This window comes from Gymnogyps californianus, chromosome Z (assembly GCF_018139145.2).
Source record: "Gymnogyps californianus isolate 813 chromosome Z, ASM1813914v2, whole genome shotgun sequence".
NCBI classification, from domain to species: domain Eukaryota; kingdom Metazoa; phylum Chordata; class Aves; order Accipitriformes; family Cathartidae; genus Gymnogyps; species Gymnogyps californianus.
Window position 1 is genome coordinate 56,483,432 of NC_059500.1, and position 18,134 is coordinate 56,501,565.

General features: G+C 42.3%; 1 protein-coding gene across 1 annotated transcript in view; it reads left to right on the forward strand.

Moving 5' to 3' along the window:
- Positions 1-349: 349 nt before the first annotated feature.
- Positions 350-18,134, forward strand: part of TNPO1 (transportin 1) — a 57,358-nt gene continuing 39,573 nt past the window's right edge. The window contains exons 1-3 of the mRNA XM_050912466.1: positions 350-496; positions 711-824; positions 4,619-4,694. Coding sequence (XP_050768423.1) covers positions 720-824; positions 4,619-4,694 — 181 coding nt within the window. The 5' untranslated portion in view covers positions 350-496; positions 711-719. The remainder of the gene's footprint in view (positions 497-710; positions 825-4,618; positions 4,695-18,134) is intronic.

Genomic DNA, 18,134 nt, shown 5'->3' on the forward strand with positions numbered 1-18,134 from the left:
TTGAAAACTCCTGAGACCTGCTCAGCGCTCAACCAAATCACGTAGAAGTCCAGCAGACGGCAACGCAGGTACCGCGTTCCTGACTCCTGGGTCTGCTTTCGCACCGCCGCTTCTCCTCCGTGGGCAGCAGCCTCCCCGCTCGCTGCTAGGCGCTGCGGGGCCGCGGCCGCAGCTGTCCCAGGAGGCCGGGCCTGGGCCGCGGCGCCGCTTCGCCCCTCGCCTGTCGCGGCTGCTGGAGGTTTCTCTCCGTTCTCGGGTGGGTGGCGGAGGCGCCCCGTTTCCCGCCGGCCGGGATTGAGGGGGCCGCGTTTTGTCGCCTCCAGGCTCCTGACGGTGTGGGACGCACCGGGGAAAGGCTGACGGCGGCGCCGGTGGGGGAGGCGTGCCGGCGCTAGGACCCAGGAGGACGCGAGCCGGCTCTTCGGGCCAGATTACAAATTCGCCGTGACTCAGTCTGCTCGGCGCGGAGCACAGCGGGCGGCGGCGGCGGGAGCAGGTCGGTGTCGTCCGTCCGGCGGCGGGGCCGGGCGGCTGCTGGGGCGTTTGGCGGGGTGCACGCTGGGGGGACGAGAGCGGGCCGGGCGCCGCGGTGCCCCCTCCCTCCGGCCTGCCTGCTTGCCTTCCTTCCTTCCTTTCCGCCCTCCCGCCTCCCCCGGCCTGGGCCCTGCCGCGCCGCTAACCGCGGCCGCCTGTTGTCTGGTGTTTTCCAGCAAGCCAAGATGGAGTATGAGTGGAAGCCCGACGAGCAGGGGCTCCAGCAGATCCTGCAGCTGCTCAAGGAGTCCCAGTCCCCGGACACCACCACGCAGAGAGCCGTGCAACAAGTATCCTTGGCCGAGGCTTGCGCCGCGCGGGCGGGGCGGGCGGAGCGGGGCCGCGGCGGCCCGGGCGGGCGCTGGGGAGGCCGGGGGCGGCGGGCGGGGGGAGCGCGGCCTGCGCGGCAGCAGGCCGGCGCTGCGGCAGGCGGTGGCTGCGGCCGGGCCTGCCTGGGAAGCCGCCACGGCGAGGAGGGCTGAGCCCCCGCCGGAGCGGGCCGCCGTGGCGCGGCGTTTGAACCGCCGAGGCGGCCTGTGGGCCGCGGGGCCGCCTTCCCCCGGCGGGGGCCCGGGCACCTGTTGCGAGCCCGGAGCCAAGGCCGGGTTGGGTTTGTTTTTTTTTTTTTTTTTTTTTACTTTTCTTTTTAAAGCCCAGGCTCTGGCGCGGCTCCGCCGCTATCTGCCGCTTTCCCGGCTTCCCCCCACGCTGGGCCGCCGCCAGCGCCCAGCCCCGAGCCGCGGCGGGGCGGGAGCGCGGCCCTCGCCCTGGCGGATCCCGCCGAGGGGCCGGGGGTGCCCCGCGGCCCGCCGGGCTGAGCAGGCGGCGCGGCGCGGGGTACCCGTCGCCCCTGCGGCAAAGCGGGGGCGAGCAGGGGCCTTCTGAGGTAATCCGGCGCTGGGATTCGAGGCGAAAGCCGTAGCTGGTGGGGGAGTGCCCCTGGCGGAGCCGCTGCGTGCACGCCTTCGTTGGCCTGCTGGCTCTGACACTGCGCATTTTGCTGCGTTGCGAGGACGTTTGTGCTTGCCCAGAAGCCTGAGCCTGAAATATTGCTCGTTACACTCGTTAAAATTCACTGGAAGGGGGAAATCTACCCTATGTGGCTTCTTGTGCTGCTTTGCAGTGCATTTGGTGTTAGTGTTGTGGATTGTTGGGGTTTTTATTCCCCTAAGTCTCTCTTGATTGTTGAAGTGATGAAATAGGAAGGCTTTAAGGAACAAAGATTGAGAGAGCAAAGTTTTAGATTAAGACTAATAGGACCATAGGTCTTGAAAAATAAACCCCTCATCTACTGTCTCCTGCTCCTTGAGCTAGCCATATAAGTGCTTTAAAATATCTAGAAGTCCTGAAATTCTATGAAGGATATGAGTTTATCATCTTGATCCCTTTTTATTTAAGGCATTTGCTTGAAGTTCTTCACAGAAAGCAACAATTTATTTAAGTAGGTAAGAACATTTATGTGTGTGTGTATATGTATATCTATCTACATTATTTTAAGAGTTTAGCTTGAAGCCAAATTTGCTCCGTTTCTAGGCTTTTGTAACAGATGTGGTCAAGCTTAGGAAGCCTTCTGCTCTTATCTGAAAGGTGAAGGTAGTTTTCATCTCGATCATCTTGTTCTTGCAGCTATGTTTCAGATTTTTAAGATGCTATTGCTTCCTTTGAAAAATCCTAAACAGAAGTGTCTGACTATGTAAAGTGTTCTGATAGTGCCCCAAACTTAAACTGGTGCTCTTTAGTATTTAAAATACAAAAGTATTTATAGCAACAGTGTTTATAGTGTAGCTTTAATGTAAAATTGTATTTTAAAGCTCTGCTTCAAATAGCATCTGGTTTGTTGATTGAAGAATAGCAGCGTACGCGCAATATGAGTGATGCTGTCTGTCTTGAAGATGAGTAGAAATTGACCGAACAAAGGTGCTGTTAACTGATGTTTGCAGTTCTTTTTAAATGGTAGCGGTAACTCCCTGTTGTGCTGACATACCTGTGCTTTCAAGGAGGTCCTCATATGTTTGCCTGTAGAGGTTAGAGAAGTGGCACATTTTTACCATTCTATTATACATCAGTTTGGGAAAATGTTCTAATACAACTTGACAGGCCGTGTCCTATAATAAAAAAAAAAAAGTCCTTTGAGACTGTTTCCACAAAAAATTTGTGATGGCTGTTGTATTGTAGAGTGCTACTTAGTAGCATGTCCAAGCAGGGTGGTGATTAACGGTTTCAAATTTAAAGTACTCTCAGTACTCCGTAATTTTTTGGAAGATTATCAGTGTGTTGATTGTCATGCTCTTTCTTTATGACACTGTTTTGGCACATTCGGATGCTTAGAAATCAAGTATAACAAAGTGGGGAGTATAGATTAGCCAAAACCCTTTGTTAACAAAGTTATGAATTGGTAAGGCTTCAGATATTTTTCAAATGAAGGTATTAGATGTTTCTTGGAGTAAAAAAGAAAAAGTTAAAGTTGGTGAAGAAGTTGTTACGGAAATACGGCCTATAAGCTATTCTTTGATTCCTAGACCAATGAAGTGTTTTCTCATTAAGTATCTATTAAATACTGCTCTTTCAGTTCTTTCTGCTCACTTCTGCTGCCGCTTCCTACTTGATCCATTGGAATTCACAGTTGTTAGTAATGTTCAACTGACTGTTTTGGTGATTATGTTTCTGAAGCTTGGAGAAGAAGAAAAAAAATTTTGAAATGTACTACCCTCCTTCTTGTCTGTTCCTGAAAGAGCTCTTTGGCTTGGCACCTTTGACAACAGTCTCTGGGTGTGTGGTTTTTCATTTCTAGGGGCCATGTAGAGTGTTCTATATTATTTTCACTTGCCGTGACCATCCTCCTGTTTACATTTCATCTCCTATGTGTTTCATAGCAAAGGAGCTTGTGGCTATGATAAGTACGCTTTGCTCTCTTATTAAGTGGAAAGAGGGCAGGCTTCTCTAGCGAAGTTACTACTTGATGCAAACAGCCTAAATATCAAAAAAATGAAGTTTCTTAAGTTTGTGATTGAGACACTGGCTGTTGGTCCCGGAAGGAAATGGATCCTTTAGAACTGGAAGGGATTTACTGGGCCGTCAACTCCTAACATACATGTATTTGGCTAAGGTTTAGCTACTTTAAATGTTTAGAGATTTAGCTAAACAGCAAGTAAAATAAATGCCTATGGAGCAAATAATCTCCCTTCTAAAAATCATATTTTGTTAAATGTCTTGATTGTTTGCCATACTGATGTTATCTAGTAGGTTTAGTAACTTAAAGGTGACACTGCACTGACTTAAAATGTTATTGTTGAGCAGAATACCTATTAGTACCAGGGTGTGAGAACAGGATACAAGGAGAATGCCAGATCACTGCTCTAGCCAAACAGTGGCAGAATACTGGGAAATTTGAGGCAGAAGTAATGACAAATTTTAGGAAAAACAGCTACATACCTTCACAGCTGTTCAGAAAAATAATCATTATTCCTGCAGTTAAGGAGCATTTTGTTGTTTTCGGGTTTGGGGGTTTTTTTTAATGAGACTGTGGTTAAGCGTGAACTTCTTGGTACAAATATCTGTGCGTGTACAATTAAACAGGTTCTCATTGCTGAAAACTCAGGCTGTGGCTAGTTAGCATCATAAAGAAGTATATGTCTAATACTAAAATGAGTAGCTTATTAAAATCATAGCTGTTGTATTTTAATGCTGAAATGCTTTTATTTATTGTGGAGGGGAAAAAAAGATGTATTATGGGATTGTGTCTGAGTGGATTCCTTATGTTTGGGGGGCTTCTAAGTGTAAATATTGAAATCCAAAACTCTACAGAGGAAGCTTTTTTTAGTGACCTTACAAATATTTTTAACAATCTATTAATTTGTGTGTCTGTCCTTGGATTTTTTTTTTCAGATTTCTACACAACTAAAAACTATTGCTTCAGTAAGAAAATTACAGAAACTGTTTTTCGATTGTTCATACTCTGTATATTGTGAGCTTAGTCACAGCTGGTTGAAGTGACGCAGCAAACTCACGTAATAATCTTTGTATCCAGAAAGCTATAAATGCTGTGTGTGAAGATTCAACTTTCCTTAACAGTTTCTCTCTTCAGAAACTAGAACAACTCAATCAGTATCCAGATTTCAACAACTACCTGATTTTTGTTCTTACGAAGTTGAAGTCTGAAGGTAAGTTCTTAAGATATTGATTGTTGTATTCTACTTTTTTTTTGCCTTTTTTAAAAATTTATTTTATTTAGCTTGAAAGAAATAGGAAGCTGATGCCTATAGCCAGTTTGCTGGTTGGTTGAGCTCCATAGTCATGTAGAACTCATTTATCCTCTCAGGAGTCTGTGGAAAAAATCTGATAATTTATTGGTGCTTGTAGTTTCAGCCTTGGAATAGTTTCCATTCTAAATGTCCTGTGAAATCTTCCCAGAAATGTTGGAACATCATACCTCTATCAGACTGCAGTGAAATTGTGGAATAACTTCGATGAATCATGACTATACACATTATAAAACATGCTGCTAAATTCAGTTATTATAATGATCTCCCTAGTAATAAGACTGTTAAATATTTTGAAGATCACATACTAGAGTTGCCAAAGATGATGTCTGTCAGAATCTTCATTCTAAAGTCTTAATTCTAGTGAAATGCAGTTAGGAATCAACTGGCTACTTACTGTTGTCGTATTCTTATGGATGTTAGTACAAACTGCATATGGCATACTGTGTAGTCCCTACCAGTTAGTAAATTCAGACAATTCCTTAGTAATGATCAGGGTGTGTGGAAGATTGTCTTTCCAGTGTACTACAGCTACTGGTTTGTGAGGTCTTTGACAGTGAAAGAGATTTGTTTCAAGATCTGTTTTAGCACATCTGGCTTCTTTACATTTGTTTGTAGTTAATGTGTTTGATTGTTTGGGTTGTTTTCTGGGGTTTTTTTCCTTAGCATCCTGCTACTGGTGCTTTTTCTGCCTTCTAGTGTTTCGCCTCTGTGTTTCTGGGTGCTTGCTTTTTTCCCTTTGAATTAGATTTTACTTACATGTGGTCCTGTAACATTCAAAGAATCAGCAAGAACATTCATCTTGTTTCAACTAGTATTTTCGTTGTGCTGTCAGCTTACTTCAGGAGGAAGGAAACAGAGAGGAGGAAGAAAGTATATTTTCATATTTGAAGGCTGGAGTATATTCCAATGTTTTTGTTCTATGTAGGAAGTCTCCTGATCATCTGAAAGGCCTTGGGGGAATACCTCAAGTTTGAGAGAGTGAGCTTTCAAGACCTGAATCAGCCAGAATATTAAATTTTTGAGCAAGGTGCCAGTGTAGATACACCATGTGCTGTGTGCCATTAACAGAAAAATGAAAAGCGGAGCGAGTCCAGTAGTGGGATCTGGAGTCTGTACAAAGGATGTGACAAGAAGGGTGTTCCACACTTTTTTCCCCAAAATTCGTTTTCTAACACTGCCCTACTTGCTAATTTCCCCTTCTTCATTCTGTTCACCAGTTGAGCTTGAGGTTCTAGATACTGGTGTGTGTTCAGTGATGTGTCAGAATCTCTCTTCCCAATGGATCTCCTTAGATTATCCAGTAGTCATCTTTTACCCTTCTCAATGTTTAGACACATCAGTCTGTTTGGAATTGGATGAAGAGTAGGAGATGCTAACTATTGCAAAATGGTTGTATAAAGCTGTTTTATCTGAGGAAAAAAAAATAGGATCTGGCAGGTTCGGGGGTGAGCAAGTTGGGGAGAAGTAGCAAGTTAACTTCTAAGAAGAGGTGTTTGGGATCAGACTGCACTGATACCTCTCATCAGGTTTTTTGTGAGACTGCTGAGAAGCAGCTGTTGCTTCAGACGCTCTTGTCCTGCACCAGTGACATTTTTAGAGTCATAATCTTTTGTCCAAAGCAACTATTTTTTAACTTTGTGTTTGTAGTTCAGGAAACTTGCAGAATATTGAGGGTTCCATAACTGAGTCCGGTGTTGGTGCTTTTCATAGTATTTGCCAAGTTCTAAATATCCTGTTACCTTGCTTCTGTAGGGCTAACAAGGGACGACAGAAGACTGTTGGTTGGATTTGCTTTGAGTCCAATCAACAGCCCTTCATCATCCGTCATAAGTCCTGCCCAAGCAAGGTAAAGAGACCGTTAGAACTGCTATGCAGTAGCTACAATACTGTTGCATCCTCTTTTGGACCAGGAGGGGAAAATGTGATGGACTCATCAGCTAGATAACTATGTTCAGTACAACTGGGAAAGTATTCTTTACTTTCCTCTCCTGAAGAGGGTTCTGTTGGCGACCTGTCCTACTGCCTTGCCAAGTTTGTTGGCTAGGGGAAAGAACTAGTGTGCTTGACACCACAGACCAAAGCAGAGGTATTCATACAGTTGGAAGTTCATGCTTTTGTTACGGCCATACCGTCCCAGCAGAAGGAGCCATGAAAGTAAGCTTCCAACATCACTGACAGCTTATTCAATAAAAATTAAGGTGTTTTGATAGTGCATGAGAAAAAGAGCTTGGTTTGATAGCAGATGGGACTAACCTTTGCTTCAGTTTTTGCTGCTGTTGAAACCAGTGCTGAGAGAACTGTACTAAAGGATACATTTAGGTAACAGCTCCTGAACGTGGGAATTCTGCAATGGTTGATTGAAATGTGTGTTAAATAGCCTCATTTTACTGCAGTGGAGGTTGTACCAAATTATCTTTGGCCTGAGTCTTCCACCTCTGCAGGCATGCAAGCAAATAACTTTGCTTGCAAAGCTGGCTGTTTCACTGAGGTCTGCCTCTAAGATACTTAGGTAAACCTTATGTGTAGGAAATTTGCTTTGTTTTAGCACCAGAGATATTACTTTTCAGTTGCAAAAAGTATAACTTCTTTTTCGCTCCAGTGTTAGCTTCATCAGGCTTCTGTGTTTGAATGCTTGTGACTTGCTGGTTTTAGGTCTGTTGTGGTACTCCTACATGTATGTGGTGGTTTTCTTGGTTTTGTTTTTAAATTCTGTGGATCTTGTTAAGCTGTCAAAGCTTGTTAAGCTTGGGTCTTCCTGAAAACAGGTGTTGCCCTGCTACCATTTCATCAGTGAAAATACATGGCCTGGCTTGCAGCTATGGCATATACATGCTCTAGCTTTAAGCACTTCCTTTCTTCTTCTTTTTTTCTTTTAACTAGTGTGCATTTCTAAAGATACCGTTGTGAATCTGGATGAACCCCAATGTTACAAATATCACAGAATCTAAAAAATGTTGAGGAAACAGCATTCAGTCCTGGAAGTCAGACAGTAGGCAGACTGATGGAATAAAATACATTCCCAAGCCATTGAAGATTGAGGTATAGGTCTCTAGAATGTAATTCCCAGGAGGCATGGTGCTCAGGGATCTTCCTTAGTTGGATGAGATGGAGTCCAGATTAACTGAAAAATACCTGAATGAAAGAAGCTTGGTTTTACTAATTTATCTGTAAATGAAAATATTACTCAAATGCTCTGTTAGTGTAGCTGTTCCTTCTTGGCTTGGCAGATATAAAACCTCGCAGATAACGCCCTGCCTTAGTGTTGGTTTTGTGGTGGGTTTTTTTTTTTTTTTTTTTTTTTTTTTTGTGTCCCCTGAGCTGAGCTCAGAATCCTGTAGGCTTCTGTGTTCTGTTAATGAGTTGTTTTCTGGAGTGTGTGCATGTTGCTGCCGCTTCTCAGATCACTTTCTGTATTTTTTGTGTGGTTGACTGAAACAGTCCAGTGCTGCAAGGGAGTATCAACTTTGCCTCTGATGTTGCTTTCTTCGCTTACCCGCAGCTTCCCTTCTTAGTTCCAAGTTATGCATCTAAATCCTCCTTTCCTTGTTCGCATTTTTGCTTCTGTAGTCCAGGTTGTTCCCTTGAAGGAAAATACGAGAAAGTACTGTCCTAATTTCAGCCTCCTTGCTGTCTTGCCGAGGCCAGTTCTACCCTCTAGTTAACGTACATTGAGGCAGTTGTCCAAGACATCTGAAGCATGAGGCAGGTCAGAGGAAGGACCTCTAGGTGTCATAATACAGACAATTCATACTGTAAACAGAAGTTCTGAGTTTGTTTTGGACCTTGTTGATCATAATGATGAAACTCCCAAAGTTGTCTGTATCAAAGCCTTGCTTTGTTTATACCTTCTGTAAATGAATGTTTATAAGATCCCTTTTTTTCCCCCATCTAAAATAGACTGACAAAAATAGCATCCTTCTTAATTCATCTGTCTTGTCCTTTTGCAGGACAACTTTGTCAATTCCCTGGTGTTTTCTTATTTTTAACCTGGAATTACACCATGCTTTATCTCACACAGCATCCTGAATTTTGTGAATGAGAAGTGGATCTGGCTTGCGCTAAATTATCAAAAGATTATGTCCATCATCATTCACCAGGAATGCTCTCTAATCTTCGTAAATTCAGTTTGTCAGTTAGGGAGCATTGGGTGTGATGACTGTGCCATAATCGTACCTTAACATTTTGTTGATGCAAGGTTGTATCAGCATACTGTGGCCTACTTGCATCAGCAAAGACTACTGTGTTGCCTTTTGGTAACATTTCTCTGTCCAACTCTAAGGAGAAACTAAATTGAGACTTTTTAATCTCTGCAGACTATTCCTGCTATGTTTCTGCATGTATCCATTCTTTGACTGTGATCTTCACACCTCTGAGCGAAAAAAGGGAAGCTGTCTTTATATGGGGTCAGATTTAACGTGGCATTCTACTTGGCCTAATGTGGCCTTCATGTTGGTGGATGTTTTATATAAAAGGTGCAAGAACAGAAGTGGTGTCAAAGCTTACCACTTAGGTAAGATTTAAGATACGTAATACCTTTTTATGTGGTGAAAAAAGAACAGAACTGCTGATAAGACATTTATTCTAGTTAAGATTCAGACTGTCCATCCTTATTGGCAAAACACACGTCCTTTCTCAGATCTACCTTTTATGCTTCTTAGACAAGAGACAGAGGACATGGTTAGTTTGTACACAGTTTCTGTAAAGTTTTGCATTTGTCTCCCTCTCCCCTGTCCACTGGGCTCTTGGCAGGACCTAGGCTAATAGGGAAATATTGAGACAAATGTGTCATGGTCCTGGTAGCTTTCTGCTGATCCGTATAGCCGTAGCTGTCTATTCTGTTGCAGCTAGACAAAGCCTTTGTGATTATGATCTTGGATTGTGTTTTAGTGACTGATTCTTCACCCCATGCTAACGTGGGAACTCTAGTCTTTGGTCTCAACAACGTGTTATCTCAGTGGATTGATCATGGCCTGGTATAAGGCTATCACAGTCAAGGATCAGAATCCTTGAGACGAATTTTTAGTCTGAAGGGGAATGAGCTGGGATTGAGAGCACTGCTTTAGTACTGCCTTTCTCATAGGCTTTAAGGGTGGTCTTTTAAGTTTATTTCCAAAATGCTTTGGATTTATATAAACCAGTTGAAGATAGAGCAGTGTCTCTGCAACTCTTGATCTTGTTCATGTGATGACTTAGTCATTCAGAGTACCTTACTTTGACATGGAACATTACCTTGGAGGAGGGTCCTGTCCCCATCCCCTCCCTAAGTTTTTGTTTCAACAGAAGTCCATGCAGATGGTAATTTATTTTCTGGTCGTGACACTAATAATTCATCTAGCTCTGCAAGCAGAATTTGAAATGGCTTTTTATAAACTATTACTGGGATCCAAAGTGGTCTTGTGGGTTTGATGTGAATGTTTTCTGATGAGTGCTGGAATTTAAACTTGATCTGGACAGCAGTTTTCATGAGTCCATTCCATTATGAACTTTCTTGGCATGTTGGTGTTGAAAGATCTTTGAAGCTGAGCAAGAAAAAGACCATTGTGTGAGGTCAGGTGCTAATTCACCAGCTATCAGTTTCAGGAAGATATCTTTGAGCAGGATTAATTCAGAAAAGTGGCTCAGCAGCTTTGACTGTTTAATTAAAACAAATGCCCCCTTACCACTCCCCCTCCAAATACCATCATCCCACATGATGTCATTATTAAATATACTAAAATAACTGCCAAGGAGTGAATCTGGTGGCATTACAGTTCAGAAGTCAAGTCAGATTAATCCACCCTTACAGTGTAAAATGCTGCATAACATATGTAGTGTCCTACTTAAACAGCAGCAAAACATTTTTTCCCTTAAGTTCAGATACATGAAGAATTACAAAAAGAAATTAAGCCTGACTGAGTTTTAGTAATCAATGCATAGAGGTGCATAAATATCTTAAGGGAAACCAAGTTATGAGATAATGAATTTTGTCAGATCACTAAAAATTCTGTGTTTTTTCCCCATATGCTGGCTAATTCTTCCTTTCCATGCCTCTGTAGGGATATTGTAGTGCAGACTTAAGGAAAAGGCTTCTCCGAAGCCCTGGTTGTATGGCATACATACCACATGTGAGAAGTGACAGATTATTTATTTATTTAAAGTCTTGAAAGAAACTTTGAAGTTATCCAGTGGATTGCATTACGTGCTTCGATGCTTCAGGAATGCTTTCCTGGAGCTCATTATTCTGAGCATCCAGAATCAGAGTATGGGATCTCCATTATTATCTCTTTCCCTATCCGTGAAGCCCATACAAGGAAAACAGTGAAAAAGAAAAAGTAAAATGATAAGTTTCTTGATTGTAGAGAAAATTCCCAAAGAGCTACCAGGCATGAATCTTCCCCCAACATACACAGTGGTCTTTGAGTAGTTACCTTAGAAAAGTCTGGGGCTGCTACCTGGGAATTCAGTTGTGTCCAGAAGAAGCAAAAGTGCTCCTCGAGATGCCTGTGAGAGGTTCCGGGGAGCTAATGGGAATGGAACTGCCTCTAACATCGACAAAACTCCTCGGGTAGCTACCTTGGAGGAGTCTAGGGCTGCTACCTGGGAATTTACCTGTCTCCAGAGGAGGCTAACACACTCCAGAAGATGCCTAGGAGAATTCCCCAGGGACCTCCAGGGCATAGACTTTCCCCCAACATACACAATGCTCTTCAGGTGGTTACCTTAGAAGAGTCTGGGGCTGCTGCCTGGGAATTCACCTGTCTCCAGGGGAGGCCAACACACGCCTGGAGATGTCTGGGAGAATTCCCAGGACCTACAGGGCATGGACCTGCAACTGACATTGACAAAACTCCTTGGGTAGTTACCTTGGAGTAGTCTAGGGCTGCTATCTGAGAATTCACCTGTCTCTATAGGGGACCAACACACTCCTGGCGATATGTGTTTCCAGGCTCCGGCAAGGAAGGCACCCAAGGAGTCTTGTGTATGTTGGAGGCAGGTCCATGCTCTGTACCTGGCTGGGAGTCCTCCCAGGCAGCTTTGGAGTGTTTTGGCCTGTTGACTAGCCTAGTGCCTTCATGCATTTAATCGCATTGGTTTAGGTTCTTCAAAAGTGCTGTTCACTGTAAGCATTTTGGGAGCGAGTCTTGGAATATATTTTCTCTCAAGTAGCTTGTGGAGAGAAAGGACAGAAGTTTTGAGTCTTTCCCTTGATTCTTAAGGTTATCAAACTTTCGGTTTTGTTTGCTATGCCTTTTTCTGAAGTTCAGGTAGTCTTGGGTAAGGTCTGTTTTGGCCTCACAATAAATGTGACTTTTTGGGGGCAGGTTTGGACGTATTTAGTCAGCTATTTGAAGCCTTTCCTTAGTGCATCTTACGAGCTGAATGTAGTCTGCTGCAAGGGGTATTTCTTTCTGTGCTTTAAGTCAAACTTTCCTACTCAGTGATGTTTGGTTGTTTCTCATGTCAAATCTAAGTGTACTTAAAATGCCAGTATCAAGCATCCCTATGTGGTGTTTTCCTAGAGAAAGGGGAGGTGTTGCTGGTGTGATTTCTAAAGGCACTTCTGTCCACCAAGGAGTACTTGATTCAGTGCAGTTCTGAGGTGCCCCCTACCTAAAAAAATGGTGCCTCCTACTCATGAGGCTACATGCTGGTGTCTGATTTAGGCTGTGATGGCTTCTAGGAAGCAATATCACCACCTCTTTCTAGATTTTTCAGAAAGCAGACTTGCTGTGAGGCATTAGGATGATATAACAGTTTCAGTGTGTTTGTTATCTTGCAGTGCTGGGGCAGGTGCAGTTGGTTAGCTGACCGCTTTCATGAAGCCAAATCTAGCCTTATAAAGGAATGCCCATTACCACTTCCCATGTGCAAGTAAAAATGCCTTTCCTTTCATGCCAAAAGGGAGTGGAACCCAGGGGGAAAAAAAAAATTTTTTTCAATGCCACCAGTAATAGTACCCACAGTATTTTTGACCAGCTCCAGAATTGAGTATCTTTACTGAAAGCAATCTAAAGAGCCATGTAAAAGCACGTCTTGATCCCACAGTTTGATGCTAATGCCAATAACTGGCTAAGCATTACTACTGCTTTTGCAAAGCATTTTAAACTCCTTTCTTCTTCTATAATGACATAATACTCACTCTTCAGAACCACATGAAGATTTTGCTCAGCTGTGCCTTCTGCTTGCCAGAGGTATTCAGGAGCAACAGTGCCATGACAGAGTCATAAGTACCAGTGATGACTGCAGTCTGCATTCAGCTCAGTATGGGCAGCTTGTAACAGCTTAGCCCTGCAGCACTGGACTGGGCAACACCGTTCCTTCCTAGTGAGGCTGTCTGCTTCATCTGGTGGCACACACTGGCTGTTCAAGCAAGTACAGATTCAACAGTACCAATTTTTATTTTGGTATGTCCAAGGAAAAAACATTTACATAACTTCAAGTGATGGGTGTTCTTCTCTGAATCCGTAGATATACTACTGATCAGAGGTAATTCTGACTGGCAAGCTTTGTCTCAGGAGCTTTAAGCATTCCAAAATGGCAAGCACTCACAGTTTCCCCTCATTTTCCTCCCTCCCCAAAGAAATGAGGCTGATGAAGTCGTAGGTGAAAATTGAAGAGACTGAAGATGGATTTCAGATGACTCTGAAGAGGAAGAGCAGCATGGTCACACATCAAAGCTTCTTATATGATGATGTGGTCTCATTTTCACTGGTACTCTAAGTAGCAGAGGATCAGTCAATTTGTTCCTAGTAAGAGCTGTTGTGTAGCCAAATACTAGAAAAAAAATTAAGTTTCTAAAATAATAATAACAAAAGATGAAATTGTGTAAAGGCGTATTGAATTAAAAGCAGGTCCGTGCTCTCTATTTTATTATTGTAGCTAGATGCACAGCTGCTTAGGAAGAACACCACCACTAGTGCCAAAACACTCTTCTGCCATTCACCAGAGTGCAACCTAATATTGCTAACTGAAAATCTGATTATAGTGTCCAGAAAAGTCAGCCAGAATGGCAAAAAAAAAAAAAAAATAGGAAACACACTGAGTACAGGCTTAGGAAATAAAAATTAGAAGGTTTTGTCTTGAATTAATTGGGCATTATAGGGGAAGAAGCCTTACTGGCAAGGAAGGGTATCGGTTGGAGAAACAAAGTAGTCCGACTTTAAAACGAGACCTATACGTGCATGCCACCATACAACTTTCTGTTAAGCTATACCTATAGGATATAGACAAAAGGAGTAGTAGTCAAAACTTCCAATGCACTCTCTACACCACCAGTGTTGGTGAGTGTCCTGTATTTTGTGCTTCCCGGTACTCACTTAGCAGTTTGAACATTATTCCAAATTACTCAATTTGAGCCTCATTTTACTCATCCAATTAATCCTTGTGTTCCAACAGCTATTCATATGACAGGTTGTCACGTTTTAATATATAACATTCACCTTTGATATATTCAGAGAGTGGCAAAACTTCTATTCATCTGACGACGTCATTTCTTCAGATAGATTAATGACTAAATCCTAATTCATTCGCTGCCAAATGCTGTCTAAGCAACTGTCCTGGTTTCGGCTGGGACAGAGTTAACTCTCTTCTTAGTAGCTGGTACAGTGCTGTGTTTTGGATTTGGTGTGAGAATAATGTTGATAACACACTGATGTTTTAGTTGTTGCTAAGTAGCGCTTATCTGAAGTTAAGGATTTTTCAGTTTCCCATGCTCTGCCAGCAAGCAGGTGTGCAAGAAGCTGGGAGGGAGCATAGCCAGGGCAGCTGACCCGAACTAGCCAAAGGGATATTCCATACCATGGAATGTCATGCCCAGTATATAAACAGGGGGGAGTTGGCTGGGAGGGGCGGATTGCTGCTCGGGCATCGGTCAGCGGGTGTGACCAATTGCAGTGTGCATCACTGTCTTTGGTGTGTGTGTGTCCCCCCTTCTTTTATTATTATTATTATTATAATATTTCATTATTATTATTGTTAGTATTATATTTTACTTTAGTTATTAAACCGTTCTTATCTCAACCCACGAGTTTTACCTTCTTTCCCAATTCTCCTCCCTATCCCACTGGGAGCAAGGGGGAGTGAGGGAGTGACTGCGTGGTGCTTAGCTGCTGGCTGGGGTTAAACCACGACAGCGACTTCCATTGGGATGCTCATCATTTCCTATGCATTTGACTTAGTGCAAAGGTACTTGTCGTCCGCCCTGCCCCCAACAATTAACACCAAAGCGAGATGACATTACGTTTTAGATGTTCTCAAACCGCAACAATATCCTGCGTTCGTTATGTAGTTTGGGATCTCGTAGTGAATCATACTCTCATCACGCTGAATCTCTTATTAAGGATTCTTCTGCTCTTGCTAGAATTCTAGCTCTGATTTAACTGCAGGATCAGGAGGTGATACATAAAACAGCATTAGAGAGGAAAAGTGCTGAGACAACCAGTTTGTGGGGATATGATAGAGAAGCTGAACGTAGGAGTGAAACCAGAGGATTAGTTCTCTAAACTTTTCATGTCTTTGCAGGCCTGTAGAGATGTACAAATATTGGCATTCTGATTGACCTGTGGTCATTATTAATTCGAATGCAGAAACTTCCATAACTAACCAGCAAGCTAATTGTTGGTCAGCAGTTCAATACCCTTCCCACAGTGTCCACAGCTCAGTTTTATTTACACCACAATCTTCAGAAGCATAGCTCTTGCTACTTATTATTCAGTAAATATGCAACACTCAGCATCAGCAGAACATTTTCAGCTTTGTTTTGGTGTCTTACAGATGTTCCTAAGCTTAGGCAGTTCTGTCACATTATTTTCCGTGACTCGCATGAGTCAATTGAGCACTGATTAATTTCAGACTAGCCACTACGTTTCAAGGTCATTTATGTATTCAGATACACTGAATGTTTTGAAACATAGTCAGTCCTGCTTCTGACATGATAGTAAACCATACCAGTTTAAGCCAAAAGTGTTATACTTAAGGTTACTTAAAAGTCCAACATCAAAAAAAAAAAAAAAAAAAAGTAGGATCTTTTTCTGCTAGGAAGCTCATGAAGGTGTCTCTGTACTGTATTATACATTAGGACAGAAGAAATTATTCATCTTCTGCTTCCCATATGACACTACTGTGGTAGGATCCTTATTTTTTTGGTTTTAGCTCTTTTAAGAGACAGCCGATCTCTCATTAATGGATCAGAAATCTTCACATGCAACAGTGACACTAGTCAAGATTTTGATCACATTTTGTGTTTGTACATATTAAATCCCTATCACTAGTTAAAACACAGAATGACAGCGTATTTCCCTAACATTTAAAGTTGCCAATATTGCAAGAGTAATAGGGCAAAATATAGCCATGCTCATAATCATTATATCACAGTCTGTGACTGGATAAATGCTACCCTCATCCCAGTCGTTCAGTTCTTTTAGCAATCTGGGAAGTTACGTTCTAAGGAAGAGAGGATGAAAAGGCATGGTGAAACAAATGCTCACCTGGACTTGCAGGTGTGCTACAAAAACCTCCTCGCTTTCACATATGCACCCTATGTCATACAAACCCTTATTAGAGGAAGTATGGCTGTTTGAGGATACACTCTAGATCTTAAAAGCACTGCAGTAACCCTAAAATAACTGATATCTGTGTAATGTGGGTATGCATCCATTTGCTTTGTCTGTAAACCATTAAAATCTGGAACTAGTTTTAGAGTCTTGCAACAGAATTGAAAATTTACTAAGAACCAAATGATGATTATGTGATATGGTTTTATTATGAAGTGAGGCAATGTGAGAGGGGAACCTTCCACTCATGAACTGATTTGGCACCAAAGATGGTATCAGATGCCAGAGGTCTGCTTCGCTTTCCTTCTTTTTCTTGTACTATATGTTCTTGTCAACTCTCTATACTTCCAGGTTGACTGAGATAGAAGGAGGCAAGACTGTGATCTTTTTTGATGGCTGGAGCATATGGCTGACAGAACTTACCACAGAATCTATGAAGACTAAAGAGTGTCTTACTCAGCTCTTAGGCCATCTGCCTGTAATCTTGGTGTTACAGCAAGAGCTCCATCTAGACCTATATTACTGTCTTCTGACAGTGTAGCTGTTAAGTTGTTGAACACCCTGGATTCCATAAATATCCTTGTGCAGTCATATCAGAAAATTTTTTTTTTCAAACTAAGATTTTGACTATGGTGTGGTTTTTTGTTGGGTTTTTTTTTTTAAATGCCTGAGTATCAGATTCTATGCTGCTTCTCCAGCTCGAGTGGTTGGTGTTTGTTTAGCACTAAGTCCATCTTTGTGATTTCTGCTTGTCACCTCTCAGTATGGTGATAATTGGTTTTGCTTTTTGTTTTTAATCTTCTTTTCCTTGCTTCATGAATTTTTTCATTTGTCAGAGATGTGACTTTCACTATGAATCCTATGGAATCTTTGTTGCAGGTCTGTGGGATAAACACTTGCTATGAAGAATAGTCTTTCTGTTATCTTGGCTAAAGGAATGGGTTTAAGATGTTTCGTGCTGCTGCATACCATAAGATAGTTCATGAAGAAAAAAATGGTGCTGAAGTTTCACTTTAATGTGACCTTGATTTTTATCTCAACCAGCTGGCTAATCTGCCTATTTCTGACACAAGGAACTTAATAGTGTCTGTATCTCTACTTGGTTAAATTGAAGCTGTTGCCTTGTCCCTTTTGTAATTGTAGCCAGGCATTCTAAAGGATTAATGTTTTTCCTTAACGCACTGTTTAATATATTCATGATGGAGTTTATACTAATAGTGGCTAGTGTACTGTATTCTAATCAGACTTTGGTTGGCACTCTGACTTCTTTCACTCCAAGAAGATACTGCTGGCTGATACAGAATGAGTAACTATTGTATTCTGTGTCTTAACTGTGGCTGCTGCTGCTGGTTTATTGTGGCTTGCAAGGGTTTTAAATCATATGGAAATTAAAGGAAGACTCCTTTGGCTTCCTTCCTCACCAGGCACAACTTTAAATCATAATAATAATTTATAGAGGACTGGATTTCTTGAAGATATGTGTACCTATCAGTGGATTACAGTTATGTAAAGCAATCGGAGTTTGACATACTATATTGGTGTAAGAGTTGATGCAGAGATTTTACTTTTAATTCAGAGAGTATTTCAGGCAAACCTGAGACTGATCAAGGGTTCAAGTGAGAACTTTTTTTAGGTCATTCTCCACCTGATCTTTAGTAATGATATCTTCAAAACTTTAAACAAAATTACAAAATTACTTGATTTGACTTGCCAAGTAATAATAGTAGTAATACTTGTCACATCTCACAAGCAAGTTTTGTGGTTGAGAAAAGTTTGTCCACTCATCCAGTCTTTAATATTTTTATTT